At 48.1% G+C, this 26708-nt stretch overlaps 1 protein-coding gene across 2 annotated transcripts; it reads left to right on the top strand.

Annotated features, from left to right (window-relative positions):
* Positions 1 to 24: 24 nt before the first annotated feature.
* On the top strand, positions 25 to 25890 carry SLC31A1 (solute carrier family 31 member 1). 2 transcript variants are annotated; one of them, XM_033077623.1, is made up of 5 exons: positions 25 to 98; positions 18716 to 18865; positions 21014 to 21086; positions 21475 to 21643; positions 22223 to 25890. In XM_033077623.1, exons 2-5 carry the CDS (start codon positions 18761 to 18763, stop codon positions 22422 to 22424), a joined length of 549 nt encoding a protein of 182 aa, XP_032933514.1. In that variant the 5' UTR covers positions 25 to 98; positions 18716 to 18760; the 3' UTR covers positions 22425 to 25890. The 2 variants fall into 2 exon arrangements, with proteins under 2 accessions (XP_032933514.1, XP_032933513.1); XM_033077622.1 differs by lacking the exon at positions 25 to 98 and adding an exon at positions 13888 to 14070.
* Positions 25891 to 26708: the final 818 nt, after the last annotated feature.

Here is a 26708-nt window from a genome sequence, read left to right as displayed (position 1 = left end):
TGAGGGTTGCCGGTAGGGGCGGGACTTATGGGGTCCCGGAGGGGGCGGGGCCTGGCCGTGAGGGCGGAGCTAGGGCCGCGGCTCGTGGCGGTCGCGCGGTGAGTGACGAGCGCACTCCGTGGGGTGGGGGGATGGGAAGCAGCTCGTGCCCACCGCGCCCCCCCATCCCGCCTGAGGGGCCCCATGGCTGCCCCCTCCCCTCAGGCCGGGACACGGCACCTCGGGCCGGGGGCGCCGGGGGGCTCCGAGGGGATGGGCAGCCATGGGACGTGAGGGTGGAGGTGCGGGGTGAGCTCGGTGTGGGTGCAGGCAGCGCTCCCCGCGCTCCGGAGGAGGTGCCCGGCCCTGTCACCCTGCGGTTCTCAAGGTGACAGTCGGGCCGCGGCCGCCGTGCTGCCCTTGCCGGGAGGGAGCCGTGACCCGCCGGGGCTCCGGGCTGAGCCTGAGGGCCCGCATGGCTCCGCTGAGGGCCCTGTGGGTCTGTGGGGCTCGGGAGGGAAAGGTGGGGACACCCGGGCACTGCTGTGCTCCAGGTTCGGCTCTCTGAGTTACCCACGGGTATCGGCACTGCGCTGTGTCCTTAAACATCCAACAGTTCCTGGCGTGGATAAAGGTCTGCGCCGCCCCTCTGAAGCTCCTTGCCACGTTCGCCTCGTACCTTGAGAAATACACTTTTTGTTGGTTTGTTTAATGAGTTTTTGGTGGTGTGCTATGGTTTTTCTGTGTTTGTTTTCCCCACTTAGAAAGCTGGTGTCTTTATGTGCTTTGTGAGACTGACTGGCTTTGATTTCACCTTAGATCCAAATGATGTTGAAATGCAGAAAAACAATGTGCAGGAGGTCAGAATTGCAATAAGGGTTGGTATTTCCTAGCTTTGGGTATTTGCTGGCACTGGTTGGAAATTTGTACTGTCAGTTACTGACTGGATGTTTGAGTCTGAGCAGGAAGGTGCCAGGTCTGTTGAGGACTTGTAGTAACTCAGGAGTTTATTGCAATGACTGAGATATCATTGATTCCACTTCTAAAGGGAGAAGATAAGGGGGGTGTTAAGCAGCTTTTATATTGCAGAATGTGTGATGAATTTAAAATGAAATTTGGAAAGGGTCAGAATATTATTTCTTTAAAAATAGAAAACAAAAACCCCACAATAATTTGATGTAAATTTCTGGTGGGAGGAGATTTTTCCAACCTTGGTAAGGCAGGTGGGTATGAGCTTCCTTCTAATGGGAAATGGGGTCCCTTGGATAGAGTTTGTTGCTTTGGCTCCTGTATTTCTATCAGGTTGGTTGTTAATGAAGTTTTTGTTTTTTACATGGTGAAGACCCATGTGGGTAAGTCCTGGTGTTGCACTTCAGGTTTTTTAGGTGTAGGTATCATGGACTACCCTGAGCTGGAAGGGTCTCACCAGGATCACCCAGCCCAGCCCCCCCAACAATCCCAGCCTGTCCATCCCTGGCAGCGCTGTCCAAACGCTCCTGGAGCTCTGGCAGCCTCGGGGCCGTGCCCATTCCCTGGGGAGCCTGGGCAGTGCCAGCACCCTCTGGGGGAAGAACCTTTCCCTGAGCTCCACCTGAGCCTGCCCTGGGATAACTTGAGGCTGTTCCCTCAGGACAGAGCAGAGATTGGAGGAGCTGCAACCCCTGATGAGTTCTGACCTCAGTTTCCCCTTCAGGATGAGCAATCCCAGTGCCCTCAGCTGCTCCTTGTGTGGCCCTTTCAGACCTTTCACCATCTTCTTAGCCCAGTGTTGTATCTGTATGTATTTCCTAATTTTTTTTCACTGGGATTCACTGGTGCTGACACTGGCCAGTTTTAATGTCAGTGTGGTGGGGAAGAGGCTGTAGCAGCACATCCTGCAGCACTCAGCAAGCATCACATCTTAGCCACTTGTTCTTTTTTAATTTAAGCTTTGTTCATAGCCCTCATCTGTACTGGAGTGTGCAGTGGGTTTGTGGTTCCACGCAGTTCCCAGGCAGAGGCCAATTCTGCTGTTTGTGCTCGAACTCCAAGCTCCAGAATGCTTACTAGTCCTGCTTTTGTGCCCAGGTGGATGAAACGCTCCTCACAAGTGTTTATTAAGTTGATTTTCAGTCTGTTTGATCTCAACTTGCCCCTGCTTGAGCCTGAGGTCAGTAAAGCTTTTGCAGGATTTTTCATGAGTAATAATACGGCATCTTATAGGGTTAGTGTTCAAGTTAATGATCCCAAATCCTTCCATTTATGATGTAATGTTTCCTGAGGCTTTCATGAGGCTTTGGACTCTGCATTATTTTTTTTCCCATCCTTCATTAAAAAGGGGGCCCTGGGAATAATGTGTGAATATTGCTATTTAAATGAATATTGGTTTTGTAGCTCAGGATTTGTTGGTGAAGCTGTGACTTACCTGCTGTACAATGCAAAATTAAAGTGATGCTTTTTGCTACAAACACAAATCCTGTTGCAATAAGCAGGTTTTTTGCTTCTGCTGTCCTCCCCCCCAAAAATAAAGTACTGAAAATATAAGAACTGTCAGGCGTTGCAGGCTCCCACACAACTTTGTGTTGAGAACAGAGGGATTTTGTACAACCATTTCCTACTGAGACTTGGCTGCTTTTCATTTCATATCAGATTTCTCATCTAGGCCAGATTGTTAAATAAGATGAGAGTTAGGATAATTTCTGCCAGTAGAAGGAGAAATGAAATCACCTTTCCAAGTCACTTTTGCCTGTTTGATTTTTAATTTTAAAGGTATCCCTGCCACTGTCTCAGACTTGCAGTGGTACAAAGACAAGATTTGTGGGTTGGGGTTTTTTTTGTTTTGGAAAGAGATTTGGGGGAATTTTTCACTTTTCCCTTCACGATGCAACTTCAGGATTTGGATTGGTGAGACACTATCCCTGAACAAAAGCTTAGTGCCTGAGAAGGGAGGGCATTGAGAATAATATTTTGGAGTTTTATATTAGACATAAATGACAAAATAACCATGTTCACACAGTGAGTTCTGAGCAGGGCCCTGAGGAGTTTCCTTTCAGCTGGTTTGTTTTCCAGTCAGACATTCAGTCCAAGAGAAGACAAAACTTTCTGTTCTTTCAACAAAAATGAACTATTTTCTCCTTTCCTCCTTGGTTTCTCTGTTGGGTAATGAAGACCCTTGTACCCAGCAGAAAGCTGCCATGGCTCTGCAGAGCTGCCTTCCCTGCCTGCCTGAAGGTCACCTCAAAGTTAGCAGGAGCCTGCAGCAGATTTTTGGGAAGTTGAGCTGAAGCACATTGCCAGCATGAACTTCTCCACAAGTCTGCCACTTGTGGAAATCACTGGGTGTCTTGGCAATTTTTTCTTGGGGAAGGATGAAAAAGACTCAATCTAGTTTATGTTGTTTTTCTCTAGGAAATTTAATCTTAGTTAATCTACTCCATTGCCTTTTGTTTCAATCTAATTTTCTGGAAATGTTCCCAATCAGGTCCTGGAGAACAAGATGCCAGTGATTTTTTCATTAACCTTTTTTCATCTGAAAGCTGGAATCTGCTAATGCAGAGGATAATGGGACTAGTTATTGTAAACAAATTAAATCCTATTTTGCTGTGCTTTCTAAAGCCTTTCATTTGTTGGTCCTGGAATTAGACTTTCCTAGTTTAGAAGCCAATCTAGAAGTGGGGGGTTGTGATGAAATAGCTCCTTTTTAGATTTCCATTTTTGTTTTTACCGTTTTTTATGTCATTTCCCATTGTCTTTTCTTTCCTGTGTTATCAGTTCATATCTGCAAGGGTCTCCAGCTGATTTCCAGTGGCACTTCAGCAGCTGTGATTGCAGCCAGAACAATGGCTTTGTTTCCTGCTCTTTTCCTCTCTGTGGATAGAATCTTAGAAAAATATCACATTTGCTGTATCACAGATGTAAATGTCATTTATCATCTGCTAAAGAAATTCCAAACATGTAATCTTTTCCCTTTTCTAAGTGACTAGAGCAGTCCATGGTAGCTCTAGAGCACAGGCCAAATGCTGAGATTGAGGCTCTTCTCCTCTCACTGCTTGCTCAGCTTATCCTGATATGAATCCTGGGAAGTTGGGAGAAAATGGGAACAGAATGGAGGAGTCCTGGCATGGAACTCACAGTGAGTGCCCCAAGCTCTCCTGAGACTGTGGGAGAGCCACTTCACTGCCATAAACCTTTTCCCACCCTTACTCATTAGTTATCACAGATTGAGATTTCATTCCTCTGATGAAGGTACAGGAGCTTGGAATGTGAGCTTTGTGATATATTTAGCTGATCTTCTGGCTAACCTGGATAAAGGAAACCTTGGCAGACTTGGCACTGCCTCTGTAAGGGGAAAGAGTGCCTGGCAAATGCACTTTGAGGTTTTTTTCATGTTAGAGACAATATAATTGGACTTGGCTCTGTAGGGTTAAGAAGTGCTTTGAGGCCTCCTATGAGGTGCAGTGCTCGTCTGAGCTAATGCTGTGAGCAGACTGGCTGGGAGAGCTGGGAAAAGCAGCTCCTGGAAAGGGCTGCAGCTCCAGCCTCCTCAGGGAGAGGCTCATCCCTGTGAGCCAGCCTTGTGTGCTGGCTGTATTTGGTGCTGTCAGAGTGCAGTGGGGCAGTGGTGGGACAGTGGCAGCAGCTTGTGCCACCCTGGCTGCTCCTGGCCCAACTCTGCCAGAGGCTGCACTGGGAGCCAGGGATCCCATCAGTCACTTGCTTCCCCTGTTAACCTTCCCTGCTCCCAAAGGCGTTCAAACAGCTCATTGGCACAGCTGGACTGCATTTCCAAGCTTGTATCCTTTACTTGGGAAGGAAAAATCCTAACAAAGACTCAAAGCCAGTGCTCCCAGTAGGAGCCATCCCAATTCACTGTCCTGCAGCCCTCAGGAAGTCACTCAGTGCTGCCATCAGTGTGGCTCTGTGGGAGGGCATTTCAGATGTGTAAATCAGCCCTTGGACATCAAAGTGGTGAGGAAGTGGGAGCACAAGGTCCTGAGGAACACACCCAGCCTCGGGATACTGTGCAAGTGAAATGCAATCAGTGTTGGTCTGGTTTTCTTGGCTCCCTTGCTTGTCTGAGCTCCTGGTCTGATGGATTTGACAAGAGGCTGAGTCATGATTTTTGGGTTTGCTGCCAGGAGGGTTTTACACAAATCAAGTTACCATTGGCTTTAGTGCCCTTCATTAACTTGAGGTAAGACATCTCACACGGATGTGTTGAACTTTTGTGTTTGAGGTGGTGTCAGGTGAGGCTGAAGTGTGCTGGAGGAGCATGTTACAGATACTGCCAGGCTGAAACCTGAGCAGCTGCAAACGAAGTTGGGAGTTCCACAGCTGCCCTCGTGTTCCTGTTACAGGCTTGGTTATACTTACAAGCCCTTTTTGTGCTTATTTCATAAAAGGCACAGAGCAGTGTCTGTGGATATCCTTGTGTATGGCTGGTAAAGCCTAATGCACTTGACTCTGATTATTTTGCTTCTAGTTTAAAAAACCTCTTGGCAGCAGCCTGACTTTCCTTCATTTTCTGAATTCCTCAAGTAAAACCCTCCAGGACATCACAGCAGGGTCATGTGCACTGCTTGTCAGTTGATCCCTTTTTGTGTAACTCTTGCTTCTGATCTTGCTTGAAACCACAGGCCCCACCACGAGGCCCCTTGTGTTGCATGGCACAGCACAGCTGTTCTTGCACTTTTTCTGCTTTGTTCCTTTTTTTTTCCCCATAGCAGTTGTTGGCTCCAGCTTCCCAAGCAGAGCAGTCCCAGAGCCAGTTACCCTGACAGGGATTGTCTTGGACACAGTGTTGAAGAATTTCTGCACAACTGATGATTTATCTATCTTGTTATTTTTTTTCTCACTTCCCAATGCTCCTGAACTGGCTGATAGCTTTGAAAACATCGTATTTCTTCATTATGGGGCAGATAGAGTCACAGGGTGATTCAGGGTGGAAGGGACCCTAAAACTCACCTTGTTCCACCCCTGCCATGGGCAGGGACACCTCCCACTGTCCTGAGTTGCTCCGAGCCCCATCCAGCCTGGCCTTGGACACTTCCAGGGATCCAGGGGCAGCCAGAGGATCTCTGGGCACCCTGTGCCAGGGCCTCCCCACCCTCCCAGGGAATAATTTCTTCCTAAAATCTTATCTAAGCCTGCTGTCTCTCAATTTGAATACTAAAATACTTAAATACTAAAATAAACTAAGCATGCTTTGTTATAATATCCAGAAACAAGCAAACCACTAATTTACTGATAGGGATATGAATGTTTGAAATGTATTTTGGTTAATGTGTTGGAAAGTAATCTCTGCAATGCCCTTAATCAGATCAGGGACCTCTAAAATCTCTTTGCACTTGTGCAAAGATCTCATGAGGGAGACTCAGGAACTGCTTTTGCTGCTCTGTGGATCTCTGTGTGAGCATCCCAGTGCTTGGTCTGGTCCTAAGCTAATCCAAGCAGTAGTTAATGATTAGCCTTTGATAGAGATAATGATGTGCTTGTCAGCATTATGTGAGGGTTGAGAAACTTTGATCAGTCTCACACTTACTGCCTCTCTGGAGAAAAAGACTCTGCTGGACTCAGTAGATAGAAAACGTGTCTCTGGAAGAGTAAGTACTCAGCATTTTTCACCTCTGAATCATTTCTGCTTTGGATTAGCAGCTCTGTGACTGTCTAGGGGTTTAAAAATGATGAAAAAGCCAGCATGTGAAGCTCTTTCCCAGAGTGTTTTTTTGTCACTCATGGAAAAATTGTGGGTGACTCTTGTTCTGGCTTTCCATGCCCTACAGCCATGGCTCTTCCTGTCAGAAGAGTGTCACAAGGCCAAGGCTCTCCCAAAGATGGGTTCCTTTCTAGAGACTTGAGTTCGTTGCTCTTTTCCTCTTCTTAATACTGGAGGTCTTCTACCTTGCTGAGGTTCTATTTTCAGTGACTCAGTAATTTCAATAATACTTCCAATAGTTCAGTTACGTTTTCTAAAGGATAATTCTCAGTTCCATGGACTGGGGCTATGAATTTGTTCTCTGAACCCTTCAAGTATTTGCATCACTACCTGGAAGCTGTTTGTGTATCACTGTGCCATCCACTCACTGTTTACCAAGATCATGGATCAAGAGTAGGAAGGTGCCTCTGGTGATGGATATTTGGCCTTAACCATCTGCCAAAGCAAAGACTGACTTCCTGGGCTTAATTAAAAACCCACTGGAATGGATTTTGCCAAGGGTGCCCTGAGTTCTACCTTGTATTTTGCCCATGAACAGCTTGAGGCTTCTCAAAACAAGTTGGAGACACAAAATAATTTGATTCTTGGCTGTGGTAGAAACGGGTTTTTGTGTTGAGGGACAGTCATGGATGGTGCAAAATGAAATGGACACATCATTTCTCCTCTGCAAGAAAAGGCATTTTTCAAAAATTCAGGCTTGTGAAATCTTAGGTGTTTGCTTGAAGCTTGCATTTCAAAGGTGATCCTGACAGGCCAGAGCAGGAGCTGGAAATGCCAGGGTATCCCAGTAGGGCTGACATCAGCTTGTGGCTGTTGAGACAGTGTTTGACACAGGCTGGAACGTGGCAGCTCCAGGGAAGGGGAATGGTTAAAACGCTGTGTCTGCACATGGACACACTTCTGAGGGGTAATTACAGACAAACAACTGCTTAAATGTGAAAAGAAAGGCGTGCAGTGGAATTGCTCTGCAAGGACACTTTCCCATGTGGTGCAAGGTAATGTGTGCCTGGCTGTACTGACATGGGAAAACGTGTGTGGATTGCTCAGACCAGTATGTCTCACTTTGTACGTGTGCAGTGGCTCCTAAAAACTCACCAGGAGTTTGGGAGTGTGGTTTCCTTGTTATTCAGAGTCTCAGAACATCTGAAAGTCAGTTCAGAACTTGTCCAAGTGTTGCCTTTTCTGTGCTGAGTCTGATTATAATGTTGAAAAACAGCCAGAGAGGGAAATTGAACTGTGTGAAAATGGGCAAGCAGGGTAAGATGTGGGAATCTCCTGTGAATCACGTGTGCTGGACTCCCTTTTATAAGGTCTCTAATAAACCAGTGCAGTCCATTTATTACCTTCAGGTTTAATTTTACCTGCATGGGACAAAGGTATTTATGCTGTTGCAAGGTAAGGTCTGCATAGAGGTAATAACAGATAAAACATCTGTAATCCTTCAGCTGTGTTAAAGACCCACTGATGCACTTCTGGTATACATTGAATCACTTCTGGCTCTGAGGAAACTTGTGCTTCCTTTCTTGGGAATGCACTTTTGACTCTGCTTTCATTTTATGTCCCCTGAGATTATTTTACAGTTTTACAGGTTTAAGACTTGAAGACACCATAAAATCAATCTGGTCAGAGCCATTTATGCTGTGTGGCCTGGTGTGTCCTTCCCACTCCAGCAAACCATGGAGCAATGGTTTATCAGGGTTAACTTGCAAATGGTTCCCTGTCTTGCATCCTGAGATATCTGTCATTCCTTAGAGAAGGAATGCTTTTGCATGTGGCCACTGAACAGCCACAAACAATAATCTGTGTCCTTACCCTGTGGACAGACACATTTTTGTGAGAGGCAGGCTCCTTTCCATACATACAGGTGGTGCAGGAGGTGTTGAATGTGCAGGAATCTGGATGCTGAATTGGTGAGCATGATAAAGAACCTTGTATGTAAGTGGTGAGGTTTGGGGTTTTGTTTTTTTTTTTTGATCTGAAGAGAAAACTTCTGCCTGTTCTAGGCAGAGGAATATATGCTAGAAACTTGATTAGGGCGTATGAAATGGGAAGTGAAATTTTCCACTAGGCCTGGTTTTTCTAAGGAAGCAGAAGTTGTCTAATATTACAGAATACACACCTTGCAAGATGGAGTTCAAATGCAAATATATTTTTATATTAAATTTTTTTTAAGAGTATCACAAGGCTCAGGACTCTGTCCCATTTATTCTCAGCCTCCCCTGGGGCAGCAGGATGGTTCCTGCTCTCTGGCCATATGGATCACATCTCCCTGGTCACCATTCCTGTGTTTGGTTGTGTAACATCTCAGCAAAAACCACCACTGAGGATAAGGAAGTATCTGTTTATTCAGGAATGATGTAATTTTGGAAATATGGGTCACATGGGCCTGCTTTTCTGTCTCCTCTTCCCAGTGCTGTTCTGTCTCCTCACAGCTCACAATCCTTGGCTGTGCTCAGTTGACCAGTGAGTGCTGAGAGTTTTTAGCAGGAGATTCCCAGGTGGCTCCTGGCTGAGCACCACCCACCCTCCTGCTCCTCCATCTCAACACAGCTCTTACTCCCCTGGCCTTTGAGCCATTCTGCCCTATGTCTGCTCCCTTCCTGCCAGGTTTCTCCTCCCTGGCTGCTGAATCCTGGGGACTTTGTGACCTGGGTTTGTGTTACTGTGCTCCTGTGTCATGCCCTTGATGATGTGAGGAAGAGAGTGAAGGTGATGGTGTGGCCTGCTGGTCTGCAGACCTGGGCTGATTGCTTCAGAAGGCTCTGATGTCACAGGAAGTGCTGAAGTGCTTCTGTAGATGCCTCCTGGGGATTGCCTTTGATGGAAGCTTGTCAGTTCTAGCTCTGAATTCATGCTGGCATAGGCAATAAGGAATTCTGGTCTCTGCTGTGCCTTTTATCCTGGTTGTTTCACAAAGAAATTGGAACGTGCCATCCTGTGCTGGTTTCAGTGTCTCTGGGGCTGTGCTGTTCTCTCCAGGTGACAGAGTCAGCTTTGGTACAGCACCTCCTTTGTTTGAGAGCTGTGGGAATGGCAGTCATTCCTCAGCTCCTGCATGTCCTGAGGTGCCTCAATTCTGCCACTTTCCAGAAGTGTGTGTGCTCTTGTGTGCCAGAAAAGAAGGACAGCTGCTTCATCCACCCAGACACAAAGGGGAACCATGAACAGCGTGGGGCAAATAAGGGATTGAAAATGCTGGTGGTGGAAGAAATGAAAACAGAGTGGAAAACACTGGACATGTACAGAATGGGGAAATTGGGCTGTTGGTGGGACTGAGCAGGACAAGGCACTCCTGAGTGCAGGAGTCAGAGCCTAGTGCAGAATGGATGTGCTCTGGCTTTGGCATCCCAGAGGACATTGGTGTCCTTGCTGTTTTTGCCCAGAGGGCAGAGCTGGCTGCAGCTGGGGGCTGTTCTCTTGGAGCAGTAACAAGGAAAAGGGGAAGTTTTGTGGTGGGGAAACTGAAGTATAGAAGAGATGCCAATCACCTTTTAATTGGTACCACCTTGTCACTATTTCTCCTCAGCACCTGCTGATGTAGCAGCTCCCCTTTATGAATACAATCTTCACTGGAATTTATTGGCAATAAAAGCAGCTTGTGGTTGACATGTCTTGTTCCTGGCCCTCTGCTCCTGGTCAGCATGTGGGTGACTCCAGGCCAAGTGAGCTTTGCTTTCTTCCCTGAGCTCCACTTTGGATTTGCTTGGTTTATTGTAGTCCCTGGCTGAGGTTGTTCAAGGCAGCCAAGGCTGGAATTGTTCTGATCTTTGGAAAGTGTCCAACCTGAAATGGGACTTCAGGTTAATTTGCACTCATGCAGATTGAAAGTATTTGTGTTTTATCAGAATGGGAGCAGGTTGTTACTGAAAACTTCAAGTCATGGCATTCTTGACATCAGTTTCTCCAAAATGAGTTTGCTGTGTCCTGCCTGGTTGTCCTTTGTGTGGGTAAGAGTCCCTCATGTGGATGTGTCCCTCCCTGGAGCCAGATTTCTGTGACAGATGTGCTCTGAGCCACATCTGCCAAACAGACTGTTTTGCAAGGCTGCACCCCGTGGCTTCCACAGCAGCTGCCAGCCCCAATCCCAGTGGAATTCCTGGTGCTGTGCCCTTCCTACTGTTTTGCATTGGGCAGGACAAGGAGTGTGTTGCATTTGTGGTCACATGTACCCACTGCTGTACTCTGAGCCCCAAAGCCTGGTGTGCACCTTCCAAACCATTGCCACAAAAGCAGAGGGCAAGGAGCTGTGCTGCTGTGCTGAAGAGATGGTGCTGTCCCATGTCCTGCCAAGGGCACCCCACTGGGGACCACATGCAGGCCCCAGAATTTGCCCCAACAGTTGGAGGCATGGATCAGTCTGAGATTGCAGGGATTCTTTCAAAGGAAGATGTGATGTTCACTGGGATGTGTGGGAATGTGTGTGAGATTCCTTTGTCGATGAGAGGAGTTTCCACCCCTGCATTGCTGACCTTGGATTTGTGAGGGGCAGAGATCAACTGAGGTGTGACAGTGTTGGTTTTGTCACCTCTTGCTAAAGGTTCCTGTGCTCATGGTGGAAGTGATCTCACCTGCACTACCAAGGCAAGAGCTGAGAGGTGGCCAGCACAAGCAGAGGGTGTTGGAGGATGGAAAAGGAATAGGATAGGAATGTTAAGTTGAAAGGCACCTTCAGGAATCACCTGGTCTAACTGCCTGGTCTCAGCTCAGTGGAGACAGTCAAGAATCACTCCTGGATCTCCATGCAAAGCTCTGTGTGTGTTCCAGGTGTTTGCACCTGGGCTGGCTCAGATTTCTCTGCAGAAATGAGTTTACAGCCTGGAAGGGGCTGGCAAGGACTCCTCAGTTTTGCCACACTTCTCACGAGGATCCTTCTTTGACTGCTTTGTCAGCTCCTGGAGGAAAGTGCTTGACCACAGGGGAGCCTCAGCCTGACTCCCCATTATTTTGCCACCTGTACACAGCTCTTACCAGCATTTCTCAGCCTTTACTCTGATGTTACCAGACTTAGAGTCTGAGGTTTTGTGCTCTGCAGGGTTGTTTTCAGCTGCCTTTCACTCCATTGGGCCTGTGGGTAATGACATGGTGTGTACTTCACTTAATGAAGTTCAGTGCATTGTCCTGTAAAGAACAATCTGTCCTGGGTTATTTTTTCTTCTTGTTCAAAGATTACAGATTTCCTGAGGCATCTGCAGAAGCTGGGAGATTAGGAATGACCATCCCCTTCTAGGGAAGCCTCTAACAGAGGGTGACCAGACAAGGTTGCTATGAAAATAAACTCCATCAAAGGGCCATTATTGTAGCCACGCTGAGAGGAAGAGCTCTGCCCCCTCCTCAAGTAATGGGGATTGTGCTCAGTGGCTGTGACCAGCTTTGCTTGAGTTGTACAGCTGAGGGATACTCTGATTCAGAGCAGAGGACAGGACCTTAAGGATTGAACATATGCTGATACTTCATCATCTTGTTTTAATCTTCATTTGAATTAAACATTAATTAATGCATATAACTACAAGCTGCCAAATGATGTGGTGCAGCTCCAGGAAGCTTGTGTGAGCCAGCACCCCAGCTGGAATCCATAGTCTGGAACTGGAACACTGTTTGGGGTTTTTGCCATGTCTGTGGATGCTGTGAGATGGCTCCATGTGGAGGGGGCAGCCTTGGGGACACAGCAACCCAGTAAAGAGAGGGATAAGCATGCTGGTACAACAAACACAGGGATTTGGTGAGAATAGAATAAGCAAATGATGGCAGCCAGGAGCCTGAAGGGTGGGTGTTTGGAGGAGCAGGGTGTGAGTGTTGGCCCCAGCCCTGTGATCTGCCTGTGCTGCAGAGAACCTGAGCTCAACTCTGGCTTAAAGCATCACCCCCAAATCTCCCTGTGTGGGTGATGTGGTTTTGCTTCATTCCCTTCCCACATCTTGCCTGGGGGTTTGTCAGGATCACCTTAATAATTGTCTGTCTCAGCCTGGACAAATCCCATCAGTTGTGGGCATGGACAGCAGAGTGGTTTTGATGTGCCAAAACTTTGTCATTACCTTCAGCATCCACACCTGTGCTGTCATGGTTCCAGCTGGGATCCTCAGTGGAAGTGATGGCAGAGGTCAGATCTGTGTGGATTTCTCCCCTCACAAAACATGAAAACCCTGCACATCATTTTAAAAGCCCATTCTTTGCCTGTGTTGTGCATTCCAGCTGGGAGAGCTGGGCTCTGGGTGTTCCCAGCTTGGCTGCCTGTCCCTGCTGACTGCTTCCATCCTGGCATGTCACAGGCTGCCCAGGCATTGTCCCCTTTTGAATCTGAACACAAGATGTTGTCTGCAGCCCTGCTCAGCTCTTTTTTTGCCCATTATTCTCCACTCCTTGCTCTGCAGCCTCTGGCATCTCTGTCTGGACACCCTTCAGAGTGCCTGTCATCCTTCAGAAGTTCTGAAACCTGGGGGTGTGAATAGCTCAGCCTGCTCCCAGGTAGACAGGGAGGATGTGCCCTGTGCCAGACTCTGTGTTCCTGCTTGGGTCTGCTGATCCAGTTTGAATCCAGCAAGCTTCCATGGTCAGGGACAAGCCCCAAGAAATCCAAGTTTTGTACAGCCTCACCCTCAGTGTGTGTTGGAGCTCCTGAGCTGTGCCCTTCTCTTTATCCAAACCCCTTCTGGTCTGTAGAGATTTTGTGAAGCCTTAAACTTCTGGGAAAAGCTTTAGGATGAGACTCTAAGGTGGTGAGGCAGTACCAGGGCAAACCACAGTTCTGCTGTGAGCTCAAAACATTCCTTGAGTTCTTAATATAGCTCTAAGAGTTCCTTCTTCAGGAATTGTGCAAGGGAAAAACAGAGGTGTGCAATTAAGTGTGCTGGGCACAGCACAGTCCCTCCCTGTGTCTCAGTGCCAGCCTGGGGTTGCTGAAGCTGCTTGGGACAGTTCCAAGGGGAATTTTCACACTGGGAAACAGCAGTGTGTGTCTGTAACACAGCTCTGTTCTGCTGCATTACTGAAGAATGTGGTGTTTGTTCCCTGTGTCTTTAAAGTGTATCTTTACAGCTTGGCCCAGGAGCCCTGGCTGCCAGTGCTGAGTTCTGCTACAGCATGAACAGGTGGAATTGGTTTGTCCCTCAGCTCTGGAGCTCTGCCTGGGGTCCTGGTAGAATCACAAGTCCACCCATTTGGAAAGGAAGCAGTTAAAGTAGAAAAGTTTGCCAGGAAACTGAATAAACTAAAAGCAGTGCTTAGGTCTCCTGATGACGAGCTCAGTGGAGCCCACAGCCAGAGGCAGTGAACAGAGCTGCAGTGTCTGCAGGCTGCTGCTGCCCTCCCACTCCATTTACAGCACTGCCAAACAAAAAAGGGATTGGCCTTGGGACCACAAGCTGGGAGCCAGTGGAGCTGGGTCTGCCAGGGGCACTGCTGTAAGTAGAGCACCGGGAACTCCTGGGTGCCTTTTCCATTCCTTCTGTGTTTTTTCTGTAGCATTCCTTTGTGTCATGCAACACTGAGCCATATGTGATATGTAGCAAGAGGTCTTTACTTGTCCAGCTTGTATTTTTAATAATTTTCTCTTGGCTTTCTTTTAGGAGCTTTGATTTTAATTTTTAGTAAATATTACCAAGTTTTTCTCGCTTGTTCAGGAGAAGAGAGGGACCTCCTGACCCTGTTCTTGCTATCAGAAGTGGTGGTGCAGAGATGTTGGGTACAAATCACTCTAGCTGTGCTGAGGGGAGTCAGGAGGGTTCCTGTGCTGGCCACTGCAGCAGCACCCTCTCTGTGGGACAAATAACTGCTCTAAAGGAGACTAAAGAGGGGATTTTTAAGGCACTGGTCCTTTTGGGCAGAGCCAGTGGAATCTTAATTCTTGTGTTTTCTGCTTTGGGAAAGATGAGGCACTGTTTAGAAAGGAAGAGTTGATACTGTAATTGGCATTGATTTAGGGCTCCAGTGTTAATCCTGTTGAACTTCTTGTTTGGAAAGGGGCTTCATTCCTTTGGAACTTTAAGGAAGATCTGTTTGAGCTGATTGTAAAGCACTTTGTGGGAGATTGCTCGATTGTTCCCATAGTGTGTCCTGTTCTGCATGTCCTGTGTTTCTGCATTGAAAGGTGTATTTTCCTTGGGTGTTTGCCACAGGAAAAACTGATTTGCTGTGAAGTTGCAGGACTCTGGATGAACACAGAAGCAATAGATAGGGAAGCTGTGGAGGGGGTTATGTGTAAGGCAGTGATTTTTGATTGAGACCTGCTTGAAAAGACTTCTTTGGCTTTAGCATCTAATCAACTCCAGCTTGTTTACCTGCACTCATGTGTGCCCTGTCACCTCCTGCCTGTCCTCCCCTTTTCTGTGCCCTGGAGTTGCAAACGTGGCCTCCTGGTATTTGTGAGGTGAGGCAGCAGTGGTTTGATGTTGGTAGAGGGTGAGGTGCGTCCTGGTGCTGCCAGTTTGCTGCTGTCAGACCCTGCTCCTGGCTGCACCTGTCCTGATGCAGCCTGCTTTGCAGAGCTGCCATGGTGGCATTGCAGGGCTGGGATAGAAACCTCAGGGTGAGCAGGGCCTGCCTGAAGTCCTGCTTGAAGAAAGAGAAGTCCTGTGGAGCTCAGAGTCTTGCAGTTTTCCTTAAAAATCTGAGGGGTTGTGAAATGGAAGCTGTGGCTTCTCTCACCTGGGGTAACAGCACTGAGAGGGAAAGAAAGAAACCCTGGAGGAGAATTTCCTCATTCCTCTCTCCTGTTCCACCCTGTTTGTTTTCTTAGGCAATAGGTTCCTGCAGAGCACAAAAAATGACTTTGTGTGTGTCCCTTGTGACAGGTGCACCCTGGGGTCTGTCCCCCTCAGGTGTTCAGAGCACCTCAGCCTGATGCAGCCGTGGGCTGTGGCACATCCCTCCCCAGGGCTCTGTGCTCAGGAATGCGCTCCAGTGCCTCTCCCTCTCACTGCAAACATGGAGCAGGCAGCAGCCAGAGATCAAATCACCCATTCAGGCAGAAATACCTGCTGAAGGGCTGCCTTTGTACAAGGCTAAACCTATTTAAAGAATTTACAGTAATAGAAACTTGTAGAGGGGTGGATTTTTTCCCTTCAGGTCTGGAATCAGCCTTGTGAAAGGATCACCTTCTTGTGACACCCAGAGCTCCACATCTGTCAGCTTGTTCCTTAGGAGCTGTGCAAACCAACCAGGGATTTGCAGCTTGGAATGTTGCACACCCATTAACCTGCTGCTGCTGCCCTACATATTGTTTTTTACCTCGAGGCTTAGGTAGAGATCTCCTAAGTTATAAATCAGTCTGATTGTGCACTGGAACTGATTTATTTTTAAACAGAAATTCAGCTGCTGTTTGTTACCTTCAGTGACACAAAACAGCTGAAGTGGCTCAGATGAGGTTATTTCCTCTTGAGCTAGTTAATGTCCCATCCTTTCAGGAGCTCATAAAATGTCCTTCAGTGTTGGGTGACTGCAGCAAGGGGTTGGATTTGGTGTTGCAGCACTGGGATAGCACGTGAGGCTCTATTCAGGTGAGGCTCAAGCTTGCCCTTTGTAACCTGTACCCCAGGCAGCCACTCCTGAACACCTGACCATGTTCTTTGTTCCTACAGAGTAAATATCCTGAGAGCATATTCACTGTTTCTCCCTCTCTGCAGACAAATGATGATTAGTGAGAAGGAAAAAAGTGAAAAGCTGGACACAGCCCAGCCACAAAGGCAGTTTTTCATCTGGTAACCAGCCATGGCTTCTGTGGAGCATTTTGGAACCTGCTGAGCTTGGCAGGAATGTGAAATCCTAAAAGGAATAAATAATCATTGGACAGTAGTTGGTGAGGATGTTGTATTCAAAGGAAAAGCAATGGATCAGTCAACTGAGAGAAGAGGGACAGCTCTAAACTCTGCTCTGTGTGACAGGGACAGGAGCCAGGGAACAGCTGGAGCTGGGCCAGGCTTTCCCAGCTCAGGGAAAGGTTCTTCCCCCAGAGGGTGCTGGCACTGCCCAGGCTCCCCAGGGAATGGGCACGGCCCCGAGGCTGCCAGAGCTCCAGGAGCGTTTGGACAGCGCTGCCAGGGATGGACAGGCTGGGATTGTTGGGGGGGCTGGGCAGGGACAGGGGCTGGATTAATGATCCTGGTGGGTCCCTCCAGCTCAGGATATTCCATGGTTCTGTGATTCCAGGAGATTTTGGCTGCAGGAGAGGGGAAGTTCTTGTGTTACGTCTTTCCTCAGCACATTTCCCTTTGATCCTGTGGGTAAAGCACTTGGGCTAGTCTTCCTTCCCTGATGCAAAAGACAATTTGAAGTTTGTGTGTTTTGGCAGAGGATTCCTTTCCCAAGTGTTTGTGTGACTGCAGTTCTAGAGCCTGAACATTGCAGCTCTGGAACAGGATTATCTTCCATTCTGCAGGTATCCCTTGGTGAAGTTTTTCTATGTCACTGAGCTACTGTTTGCATTGTTCTCTCTCCTTTTTATCTCCCCATGAACATTTTTCTGGTCTCAATATTTAAGCACAAATCAGGGACAAAGTGAGCTAAAAAATATTAGCAGAAATATAGACAGAGAATTCATTCTGCTTTAGGCAGTGCCACTGGATTCCATGACAAGTTACTTCACAGAGGATTATTGTGAGGTTGTCTGATGAAATAAGAGATGGGCTACAAACTTCAGCAGCACAGAGATGCAGAACATCAATCCAACATCTGAGCTATGGGTTCCTGATGTCGCTTCTTGGTGCTTCCCCGCATTTTTTAATTTCAGTGTCTGCTGGATGTTACTTCTCTTTCTCTTTGAGTTCCTCCCCAGCACTGCTGGGAAGTTAGTTTCCTTACCTCTCCCAAATCTTTAATTTCTTTCATTGCTCACTTTCCTTTAACCCCAAACCCTGGATATCTCCTGTCATGGATGCTCCCAGGGCTGCATGGCACTGCTGTTCTGGGCCCCCAGTGACCCTGCACAGGTGTCACTGTCACATGCTGAGCCAGCTTCACCACTGGCTGCTTTTCAGGGTTTTATTTGCTACTTTCAGTTTAGAAAGCTCTTCTAGAGTCTCATTTCCTCTCTTCAATCTAAATATAGCCATGCCTACCTGTTCAAACACCATGCTGCCTTTTGGCTTAAAAATGTGAAAAAAACACACTTGTAAACTCTCCTGATGATTTATATGGAAAGAAGTCTGTCTCTCTTTCTAAACTTTAATTTGATGAAGTGTCCAAACTTTGCTTTTTATTTCCCTTGGTTTTACTTCAGTGCAGGACTGGAGTGGGAGGGTACAGAGGACTCCAGGCAGGGTCCAGCAGGACAGATGCTGTGCTTTCAGGACTGACTGGGATTCCCAGGTTATTTTCTCTCTTATTGCCGTTTCTTCCTGATGATTTTCATTTCTCACCAGCAATTGCCAGCTCAGGCAGTGCTGGGGCAGAATGCAGCAGCCATACCCACAGGTAATCACAGAGCGTATTTTTATTTATTTTTTTAGTGTATCCAGACATCCCTGATTTGCTGTAACCAGATTAAGGATTGGGACTGGCAGCCTCTTGAGTGTTTCTCTCAGTGTGGTTAATGTGATTAAAGGGAAGATGTGGCAATGTAAAGCTCATGGAAATGAAATTGGATTGCCTGTAGCAGTTGCAGACCTTTGCCTGGCAGTAGGTCATGTACCAACTAACACAATTTCTGTGTTAAACTGTTCCCAATAAAATGCATAACTGTCAATTAAGAGAAATCCTGTGATCTGATCCTTTACTATAAGCAATTTAAAGTGGTGCTTGTGACTTTTTTGCCTCTTGCAAGACTGCACTTGGGAAGGGGCTCTGTTTTTTTCCTCATGTAGATAAGAAATGTTCCTTTATGCTGAGCACTTGCCCCAGGTGCCATCTCAATCAGATTAGGCTGCAGAGGGACACAGCTGCTTTAAAGTGTCCTGCTGTGTGCTCTCTGTAGCCAGAGCAGGACCATGAGGAAGCTCCAGGAGTTCTCCACAGGCAGCAGGTCTCAGTGCCTTGGAATATTTTCTCATGCGGTAGCAGTAGAGAAATCACATTCTGTTTAGAAAAGGGCTTCATTTTCTGTTTGTTTTTCAGGGTCTCAATTTTCTATGTGCCTTTGTGAATCTCTCTGTCCTCAAGATGTCTCACCACATGAACAGCTCCATGCCAACATCACATCCTCCTGAGCATCACCACCCCACCACAGCCTCGGGACACAGTCACGGATCTGACATGATGATGATGGTGAGTGAAGTCATAATTAACCAGAGAATTTTTCCTTGTCTGTGGTTCAGAGTAACTTGTCATCTTAGACTGTGCTCTTAAGAACTGGAAATGAACCTGAGCTTTGGGAGGTAGGAATCCATCCAGGTTAAACCCACATCCCACTGTGGGTCTTCTGGAGTGAAGGAGCGGCATGAGGGATACAGAGGAGGAAATGGATTTCAGAGCTGGAGATCCTTTGGCAAAATTGTCTTTTTTTGCAAAAACCTTTCCAGCAGCTAGCCTGGTGTCTGCTCTGCAGCCAGCTAAGGGCAGAAATGCAAAGCAAGAGTTTTCCTGCAGGAAATGGGTGGATGGAGTTCTCCAGGCTGGCAGTGAGAGCCCCAGGCAGCCCTGAGGGGATTGCCCAGCAGTGTGAGGGGCTCAGCTCCCTGTGTGCCCTTCCCTCCTGAACTCACAGCACACTGGGTTTGGGGAGCACAGCACTGCCAGAGCTCTTTGCCTCTTGCCATTAAGGCTGTATTGGTCCTGATTCCTGCTGCTCCAGCTGACTTTGATTCCAGCAGGTTCAGACTTGTGCATTCTGGCATCACTGAGGCTTTGCAGAGATCCTGGCCAGAGTTTCCATGGAGATGACCAGAGGATCAGTGTTTGTGTGTAGACAGTTCTAGGAACTTTTTCAGCTTTTGCTCCTTTTCCTAAGTAATTTTGGAGTGAGTTTCAGAATATTAAAACATGTTTGTTTATGGTTAAATTTCAGAAGGAGGGAAGAGAGAGCACATTTCCATATCAAATAACAGTGTTCTCAGGAGCAGATTTTGCAAACCTTCACTTGGAGTTTGCCAGCTCCGTGCCTGAGAAGAGAACCAAAAATCTCTGCTTCTATTTCTATTGTAACAAGTACCACAGCAGGAGAGGAGAGCAACAGAACAACCTTGGTGGGCATGGCCCACGTGGAGCTCTCAGTCCAGCACTGCCACTGTTCTCCTTGTGAAGCTCTTCCCATCATCTCAGCTCAGTGTTGATGTCCCTGGGCCATTACTTTCAATGTAAATGTCTTCACAAATGTTCTCTGGATAGTTACAGGACCCTGCCTTGCCCTGCAGCTGAAAACTCTGAATAATTGCACAAGATTTTGAGTTCATATTGCAAATAAATCTGTCAGGGAAGGCAGTACATAGGTACAGCATGTTAGATAACAGACTGAGCACGTTTAATGTGTGTTTTCCATTCCTCACTGGTACCAAGTAACAGGCTCAGGTTCAGCTGCAGTTCATGGATTTATGTGGGGTTTGTTTTAAATGTAAATATGTTCAATTCATTGAAGAGATGAAAAGTACTCTCTAAAAGGTGTTTTACAGTTATTTCTGCTCTGGGGGAAATGAGCTGATTCTTATGGATGCTGAAATGAATCATAATCCTGAGCTTCAGCAAATAACCTTAATTAAGCACAACAAGAGAAGTTCAAAGAGAAGTTCCTCTGCTTGGTCAGGACTTCCCATGTGAAAATCCTGTGTGCAGCTGTGCCCAAGACATGCCAAGCTGTATTTACCTAGATGGGAAGTTTGTATCACCTCCATCTGGCCTGGGGATCTTTGATGTCTCCCCTTCCCACAGCATTGACTGTGCAAGCTCAGGAGCCATTTTCACCCAGGGGCACCTGTGGGCTGCCTTTACCTTTTGTCTAGCTGTGTTTAGGCCTCTGTTTCCCATAGGGTATTGGGAATTCCATAGAGAGAGAACACTGCTGGCACAATGCAGGAGGGCACCAGAGGACTCACCTGTACAACCCTTACCTGTGTCATACAGAGCAGGTCCAAGTGGGGAAGGGAAGGTGTCCTGTACCCCAGTTCCTGATGACTGCTGATGCTGAGGCTAAAAGGAGCTCCAAAAGCCAGGAGAAGGCACTTCCCTGCAGTTCTGTGAAGGACAGGGCCTCCTGCCCAGGGCTGCTGAGGGAGCTGGGAACTGCAGCCTGGAGCATCTCATCCCTGTCTCTCTTGTGTGTGTTACACCAGAACTACTGGAGAGTTTCTTGGTGTTTAGGTGGTGACCAAATAAACTGGTCTGAGTTCTTGTTCTGATACAAACCCCATTGCTACACCTTGCTGTGAGCTCCTTGGGATGAGCTCTTCAAGCTCATCTTGGTGTTCTTTGTGTTTTGGGCAGGCCATGACTTTCCACTTCAGCTATGAGAATGTGCCATTGCTGTTCTCTGGACTTACAATCAATTCTCCTGGAGGTTAGTAACACTGTCTTGTGCAGTCCAGACAAAAGGTTTGCAGTTGGTGTTTCAGGATTCATGTTTCAGGAATTACCTTATTACTTGTGCTGAGAATCTGTGGTCATGCTGTGTTGAGTCTGGTTTAAATGATATCTGTGGAGTGAAAGAAAAATGGAGATATTTATAAAGTTCAAGAGTTTGGCTTTATTAGCAAAAGTGATTGCTGCTTTTGCTTTATGGGTGAAATTGCAGTGAGTGTCTGGATAAAATTCCCATTTCCCACCTATCTGTGCATGCACACGGAGCCAGGCCATGCCTGTGCAGCACAATGGGGTTGTTTAATCCCTCAGTGACTCTGCTGACACATTCTCTTGCCCAGAGACAATAATGTTTCCTCTCTTGTCAGAAATGGCTGGTGCTTTTGTGGCTGTATTCTTCCTGGCCATGTTTTATGAAGGCCTTAAGATCGCCCGGGAGTGTCTGCTCCGGAAATCCCAAGTCAGCATCCGCTATAACTCCATGCCAGTGCCTGGCCCCAACGGCACCATCCTGATGGAGACACACAAAACCGTGGGGTAAGGATTGCACTTCATTCTAAAACAAAGCTCTGCAGGTGAAACTGGACAGGAGAAACTTTGTGCAGCCAGTTTTGATCTCTGGAGAGTGTCCTGGCTCCAGACTGGGACGCTGTGAGGTTGGGGTACACCTGGGCTCCCTTGAGGATGGGGACAGAGGAAGAAAGCAGCAAGGAGCCAGATGAGCTTGGGGTTTTTGTAATGAATGTGTTTGGGGTGTTCCCAGGAGCAGAGTTTGGGTGTTACATCCAGTGACCCTGACAGAAAACACTCAGAATCCTTTTGTTGACAAGTAGTCAAGACCTCTGTGCATTCAGCTTTTGAATGGGGAGTAAAAGAAGCTTGGCAAAGTCTGTTTCTCAGCTAAGAGTTGTGTCCTCCCAGCAAGCTCCATGCTTGCTTTGCTCTGTGAGCAAAACCACAGCTCTGGGTGCCATCTGCACACGGAAGTCCCTGCCCAGGCTGGTGCCACCTTCTCTGCCATCCCACACCCACCTCGTTGTCCTGGCAGCTTTCTCTTTGGGGATGTGCATTTCCTACCTGTTCCATTTGCTGACTTGTTTGGGTTTGTGTTCCCAGGCAGCAGATGCTGAGCTTACCCCACCTGCTGCAGACTGTGCTGCACATCATCCAGGTGGTGGTCAGCTACTTCCTCATGCTCATCTTCATGACCTACAACGGGTACCTGTGCATCGCCGTGGCCGCCGGAGCAGGCACCGGCTACTTCTTCTTCAGCTGGAAAAAGGCAGTGGTGGTGGATATCACAGAGCACTGCCATTAACACTGGGTGTGCCCTCAGGCCTCTCCACCCCAGCCCTGCAAGAGCAGCCACCCGAGGACTGGAGCATTCCTAAGCTGCCAAGAGAATCATGATAAAAAAAAAATCACCTGGAGTTCACCATGGGTTCCTGGAGGGGTGCAGGGATGTGAGAAGCTGGGACATGCTGTTCCCCTTGACTCTTGAGAGTCCATGGCATCCATTCTTGGCCAGGATTTGCTTCATTCTTAGATTATGCTGTGATTGAAGTTAGTTGGCTGACAGAACTGTAGAAATTATTATTCTAAAAAGAAAACAAAACCATTTTATTTTTAAATTGTAAATGCTCGTCAGTGAGGGTTTAATGAATGTGAGGAAAAGATCAAAGTTGCCAATAATGTGTGAATGGCTGTTTTAATTTTGATTTTTTTTTTCAATGTGTACATAATGCCAGGGGACAAGATTGCCCTGGCATTGTGGCTTTTGGGGCCAATGACACCTTTTGCTGTAGGACTCAGCCTCTGAGAAAGATTTGGTGCTGCACATCAGATATGCTCAGGTGTGTCCTGGCAAGGGAGGACTTTGACCCAAGGATGTGACTTGGGTGCTCCAGGGGTTGGATGAACTTGCCCTCTAAGCCCACCAGAGAATGATGAGTGTTGTTAATCTGATGTATCCAGCAGCATTACTCAGCCCCTAGGGAGAACACTTGAGTTTGGCTGCCTTCCCTTTCCAATTATGGATCAGATGCAGGATAATAGTTCTGTGTTTGCAGGGCAAAAAGATTCCAAATAAACCATTGATCCCACAGGTACTTCATGTGGAACTGCACCTGGATGGAAATAGAGCTAAGCTTTGGGTTACTAGAACTGGTTCTGTAAATGGGGCAAAAGCCAAATAATGATTTAATGACACTAAAGTTAAAATGGCTGGAGGGTATTCCTGGGTGGAGGTGAAGGGAGGAAAACAACCATGTTCCTGTGAAGGAGAGATTTGGGGAAGAGGAGGAGGAAAATACAGGATCACAGCAGCCTTCAGTGCCTCCTCAGGTGAAATTTGGAGCAGCCTGGGTTAATCAAAAAGTATTCCTGACCCAGATGACTCCTCTTTGTCTTGATAATCACAGTGTGCCCATGCTGGAGATGCAGGTTTTCAGTGCAGTGCGGGACAGGTGCTGTGGTGCAGTAATGAACTCAGTGCTGTGGGCTCTGCTCAGGGCCCAAGCAGGACAGGCTGTGAGGGGGCAGAACCACCCTCCTGCCTGTCTGCTGCCAGGTCAGGCTTGGGGAGCAGCTCTGGTTTAGCACCTGGAGATTAGAAAGGGTGTGCAGAGTGTGATGTAAAGCTGGAGTCTTCCCTCTACCCAGGTTGCCCAGTTTGTGCCTGTAACTGGCTGGAAGAGAAGACAGTGAGAATTTGGGAAAGACACTGAGAACAGGCCCCAGTTTCAGGCTGGGACTGGTGTCTGGGAGATGCCATAAGAACAGGGAATCCTACTGGGATGAAGGCTCTGGGCACACACAGGAAGGTTTTTTCCCCTGAAGATGCTGCTGGCAGCAGCTGTGTGAGGAAGGCCAATCTTTGGAATGCAATATTTTAGCCCCTGAGCCTTAGAGGGTGAGGCCTGTGTACCTGGGTGCTCCATGGTGCTGGTGCTGCTGTCCCTGCACAGGGCACACCCTCTCACCCTCATAAAGGAAATCCAGTGCTGCTGCTGCTGCCAGGGCTTGAATTGCACCTCCCAAAGTCAGCCCTCTTGGGCTGATGCCAGCTGTTTATTTGGACATCTTGTTTTCTCTGGACAGTGCAACTAGAGAATAAAAGGAGCTGAGTTAAAAGCAGGATTAGGTTCCTAAATAGCTGCTTTCTGTAGCAAATTCACATCTGGGTGAAAGAGGCAAAGTTATTTTCATGGAAAAGTTCTAGCCACCTCCTGCTGAGAGACAGGAAAAGTACTTCCTTCCCCAGTCTGATCTTTGCAGGGAGTTGTGTCTGTGACAGAACTGGTGTCCTCTATGCACCTGTCACACAGGTAAAAGTCTCCTGGGCCCTCCAGGCAATCATGGGAGGGGAAACCTGACCCTCCCCATACCTAGAGAGCTGGGAGGAATGTTAGTGTTGGACAGAGAAAATGGACAATCCCTTCCCACTCCTGCTGGAACTGAGAGGAAATCGGAGTGTTTGTCAGAGAAAACTGAAGCTGTTAAAAGCTGGAGAGGGTGGTTGATGTTGTGGAGGTTTGCACTGCAGGGCTTGACCCCTGAAGGAGCTCAGGGTGACATTGCCACTGCTGCCATTGGTTTTTCTGGAAGGGGCTGGAGTTGTTGCCCTCACAATCACAGGCTGGAGTGAGGAGTGGCTGTGTGGTGACACTGGTCACCTCAAATACCTCTTGCTGTGTCTCTCTTTGAAACAGGAGCTGCTTGGCCTGATCTTGCTGTCAACTTTGAACCACTTTTCTGTGTATCCAAGTGACCAGGCTTGAATTCTCTGAGGGATGACTTGGAGATCAGGCTGTGGCTCATGCAGTGTCAGTCTGGTTCTTGTTAAGCTTTTCTGTCTCATTCTGCTTGTAGCAGCTGTGCTCCTGGAATTGTTTCCCCCAGAATGAGCTTCCAAGGCTCATCTCCTGCCCCTGCTGTCCCCAGAGAGGGCACACAGCTTTCTGCAGCGTGCACAGGGAGGGAACACTGCCCCAGGCAGGAGTCTCTCAGGTGCCCCAGCTGGTCCTGCAGCCTGGTTTGGGCACCCTGGGCTGCCAGGGAAGGTGAGAAGGGAATGGCTGAGGAGAGGCTGTGTCCCCTCTGCTCCTGAGCTCCCTGATGTGCAGCTGGGGAAGGGGCATGTCCAGGCTGTGCTTTCCTCAGTGTCACCATCCAGCCACCAACCTCCCTGTGTCCCAGCCTCCCCCTTGCTGCCAAATGCCACCACGGTGTGTTCCCAGCCCGGGCTGCTGCATGCAGAGCACAGCCTGTGCTGAGCAGAGCCTGTGCTGAGCAGAGCCTGAGCAAATCCCTCTGGACAGGATCGGCAGCTCTGGGGCAGTCCCAGCCCCTCTGCTGAATTTGAAGTTGTCCTGGTAACATGGGGAGGGGAGGACTCGAAGGATGACCAGGCCTGGGTACTTCAAACTCCTGTGTTGACACACATGTAGCATGTTTGGGTGTGCTGTCCTGCTTGGGGGTGACATCCTGTGCCTGTCCCTGTGCCCTGATGTTTGCTCTGCGTCCGCTGTGTCTCTGGATTATCATCAAGGAGGGAGCTCAGAGCATCCAGCCCATGTCCCTCAGTGGGGTTTTGTTGCTTTTCTTTGAGTGCCTTTTGAGTTTGTCTGGAGCCAGTCCCACCCAATCCAGCAGGATTTCTAGTTTACAGTGGACTGTCAGTTTTGTTTTTACTCTTGCTCTTTGTGGCGGTAACCTCTCTGATGTTACTGTGAATATCAAGAATCTCCTGTACATAATTAACCAATAAAATAGATTGCATTTTACTGTGGTGAGGGGTGTGTTTTGGGAACAGTCTTCAGTGCAACCCTCAGAGGGAACAGCAGGGCCCAGTGTTCCTGTTCAGGTGCTGTGGGATGGGAGTGAGGAGCAGCATCCCCAGCTGCCAGGAGCATGCCCTGAAGCTGCTGGAATGGGAACGTGGGGATTCACTGAGAGCTCTTTGTTCCAGCTCAGTCACACTTCACAGGTGTGGGGAGGGATGGAAAGAGGAATTGGTGCCTCCCAGATCTGCCTGCCCTGGAGAGGGGAGAGCTGGGGAGAGGAGTTTTAGGGAGCTGTAACAATCTCCTGAGGTGTTGTCCTCTTAGAGCTGGGGCCTGCTGGGAATGCCAGCAGAGCAGCCCCTGTTCATTGTATGTGGGGTTAGACAGGAAAAGCAGCTCTTTCCTAGGCCAGTCTGGGGCTCTTTCCAGTTGGAGAAATTTGAAGTTGACATGAAACCTGCAACACAGGAAGCCTGAATTTAACAGAAGTCTACTTTGGAGGATTGCTGAAAAACCACACTTGGTCATTGTGCTGAAGATGGCAGGAAACAACCCTGGCCAGAGGCAGGGAGAGCCTCCAGCTCCTGAATTCCCTGCAGGTGTCCTGGTGTAGGCCCAGGGCTGTGGCAGCCTGCCCTGCTCCTTCCCCAGGCTGCAGGGAACATGAAGAAGCTGCTGAGATTTTTAAGTTGCTTCTTTCAGCTCACCCCACTCTGTGCCAGACTCCTCTTGAGTGGGCTCTGCCCCAAATCTCACTTTCCTCATCTAAATCAAATCTGTCCTCACCCTGCCTAGGCACCCTAAATCCAGGGACCTGC

This window comes from Catharus ustulatus, chromosome 21, assembly GCF_009819885.2.
Source record: "Catharus ustulatus isolate bCatUst1 chromosome 21, bCatUst1.pri.v2, whole genome shotgun sequence".
Classification (NCBI taxonomy): Eukaryota; Metazoa; Chordata; class Aves; order Passeriformes; family Turdidae; genus Catharus; species Catharus ustulatus.
This window is presented reverse-complemented; position numbering and strand designations above follow the sequence as displayed.

Coding starts and splice junctions, on each gene's coding strand:
- SLC31A1 (XM_033077622.1), top strand. CDS start 13,903: ATGACGAGCTCAGTGGAGCCCACAGCCAGAGGCAGTGAACAGAGCTGC. Junction 21,087..21,474: donor TACAATCAATTCTCCTGGAG/GTTAGTAACACT, acceptor CTCTCTTGTCAG/AAATGGCTGGTGCTTTTGTG. Junction 21,644..22,222: donor GAGACACACAAAACCGTGGG/GTAAGGATTGCA, acceptor TTGTGTTCCCAG/GCAGCAGATGCTGAGCTTAC.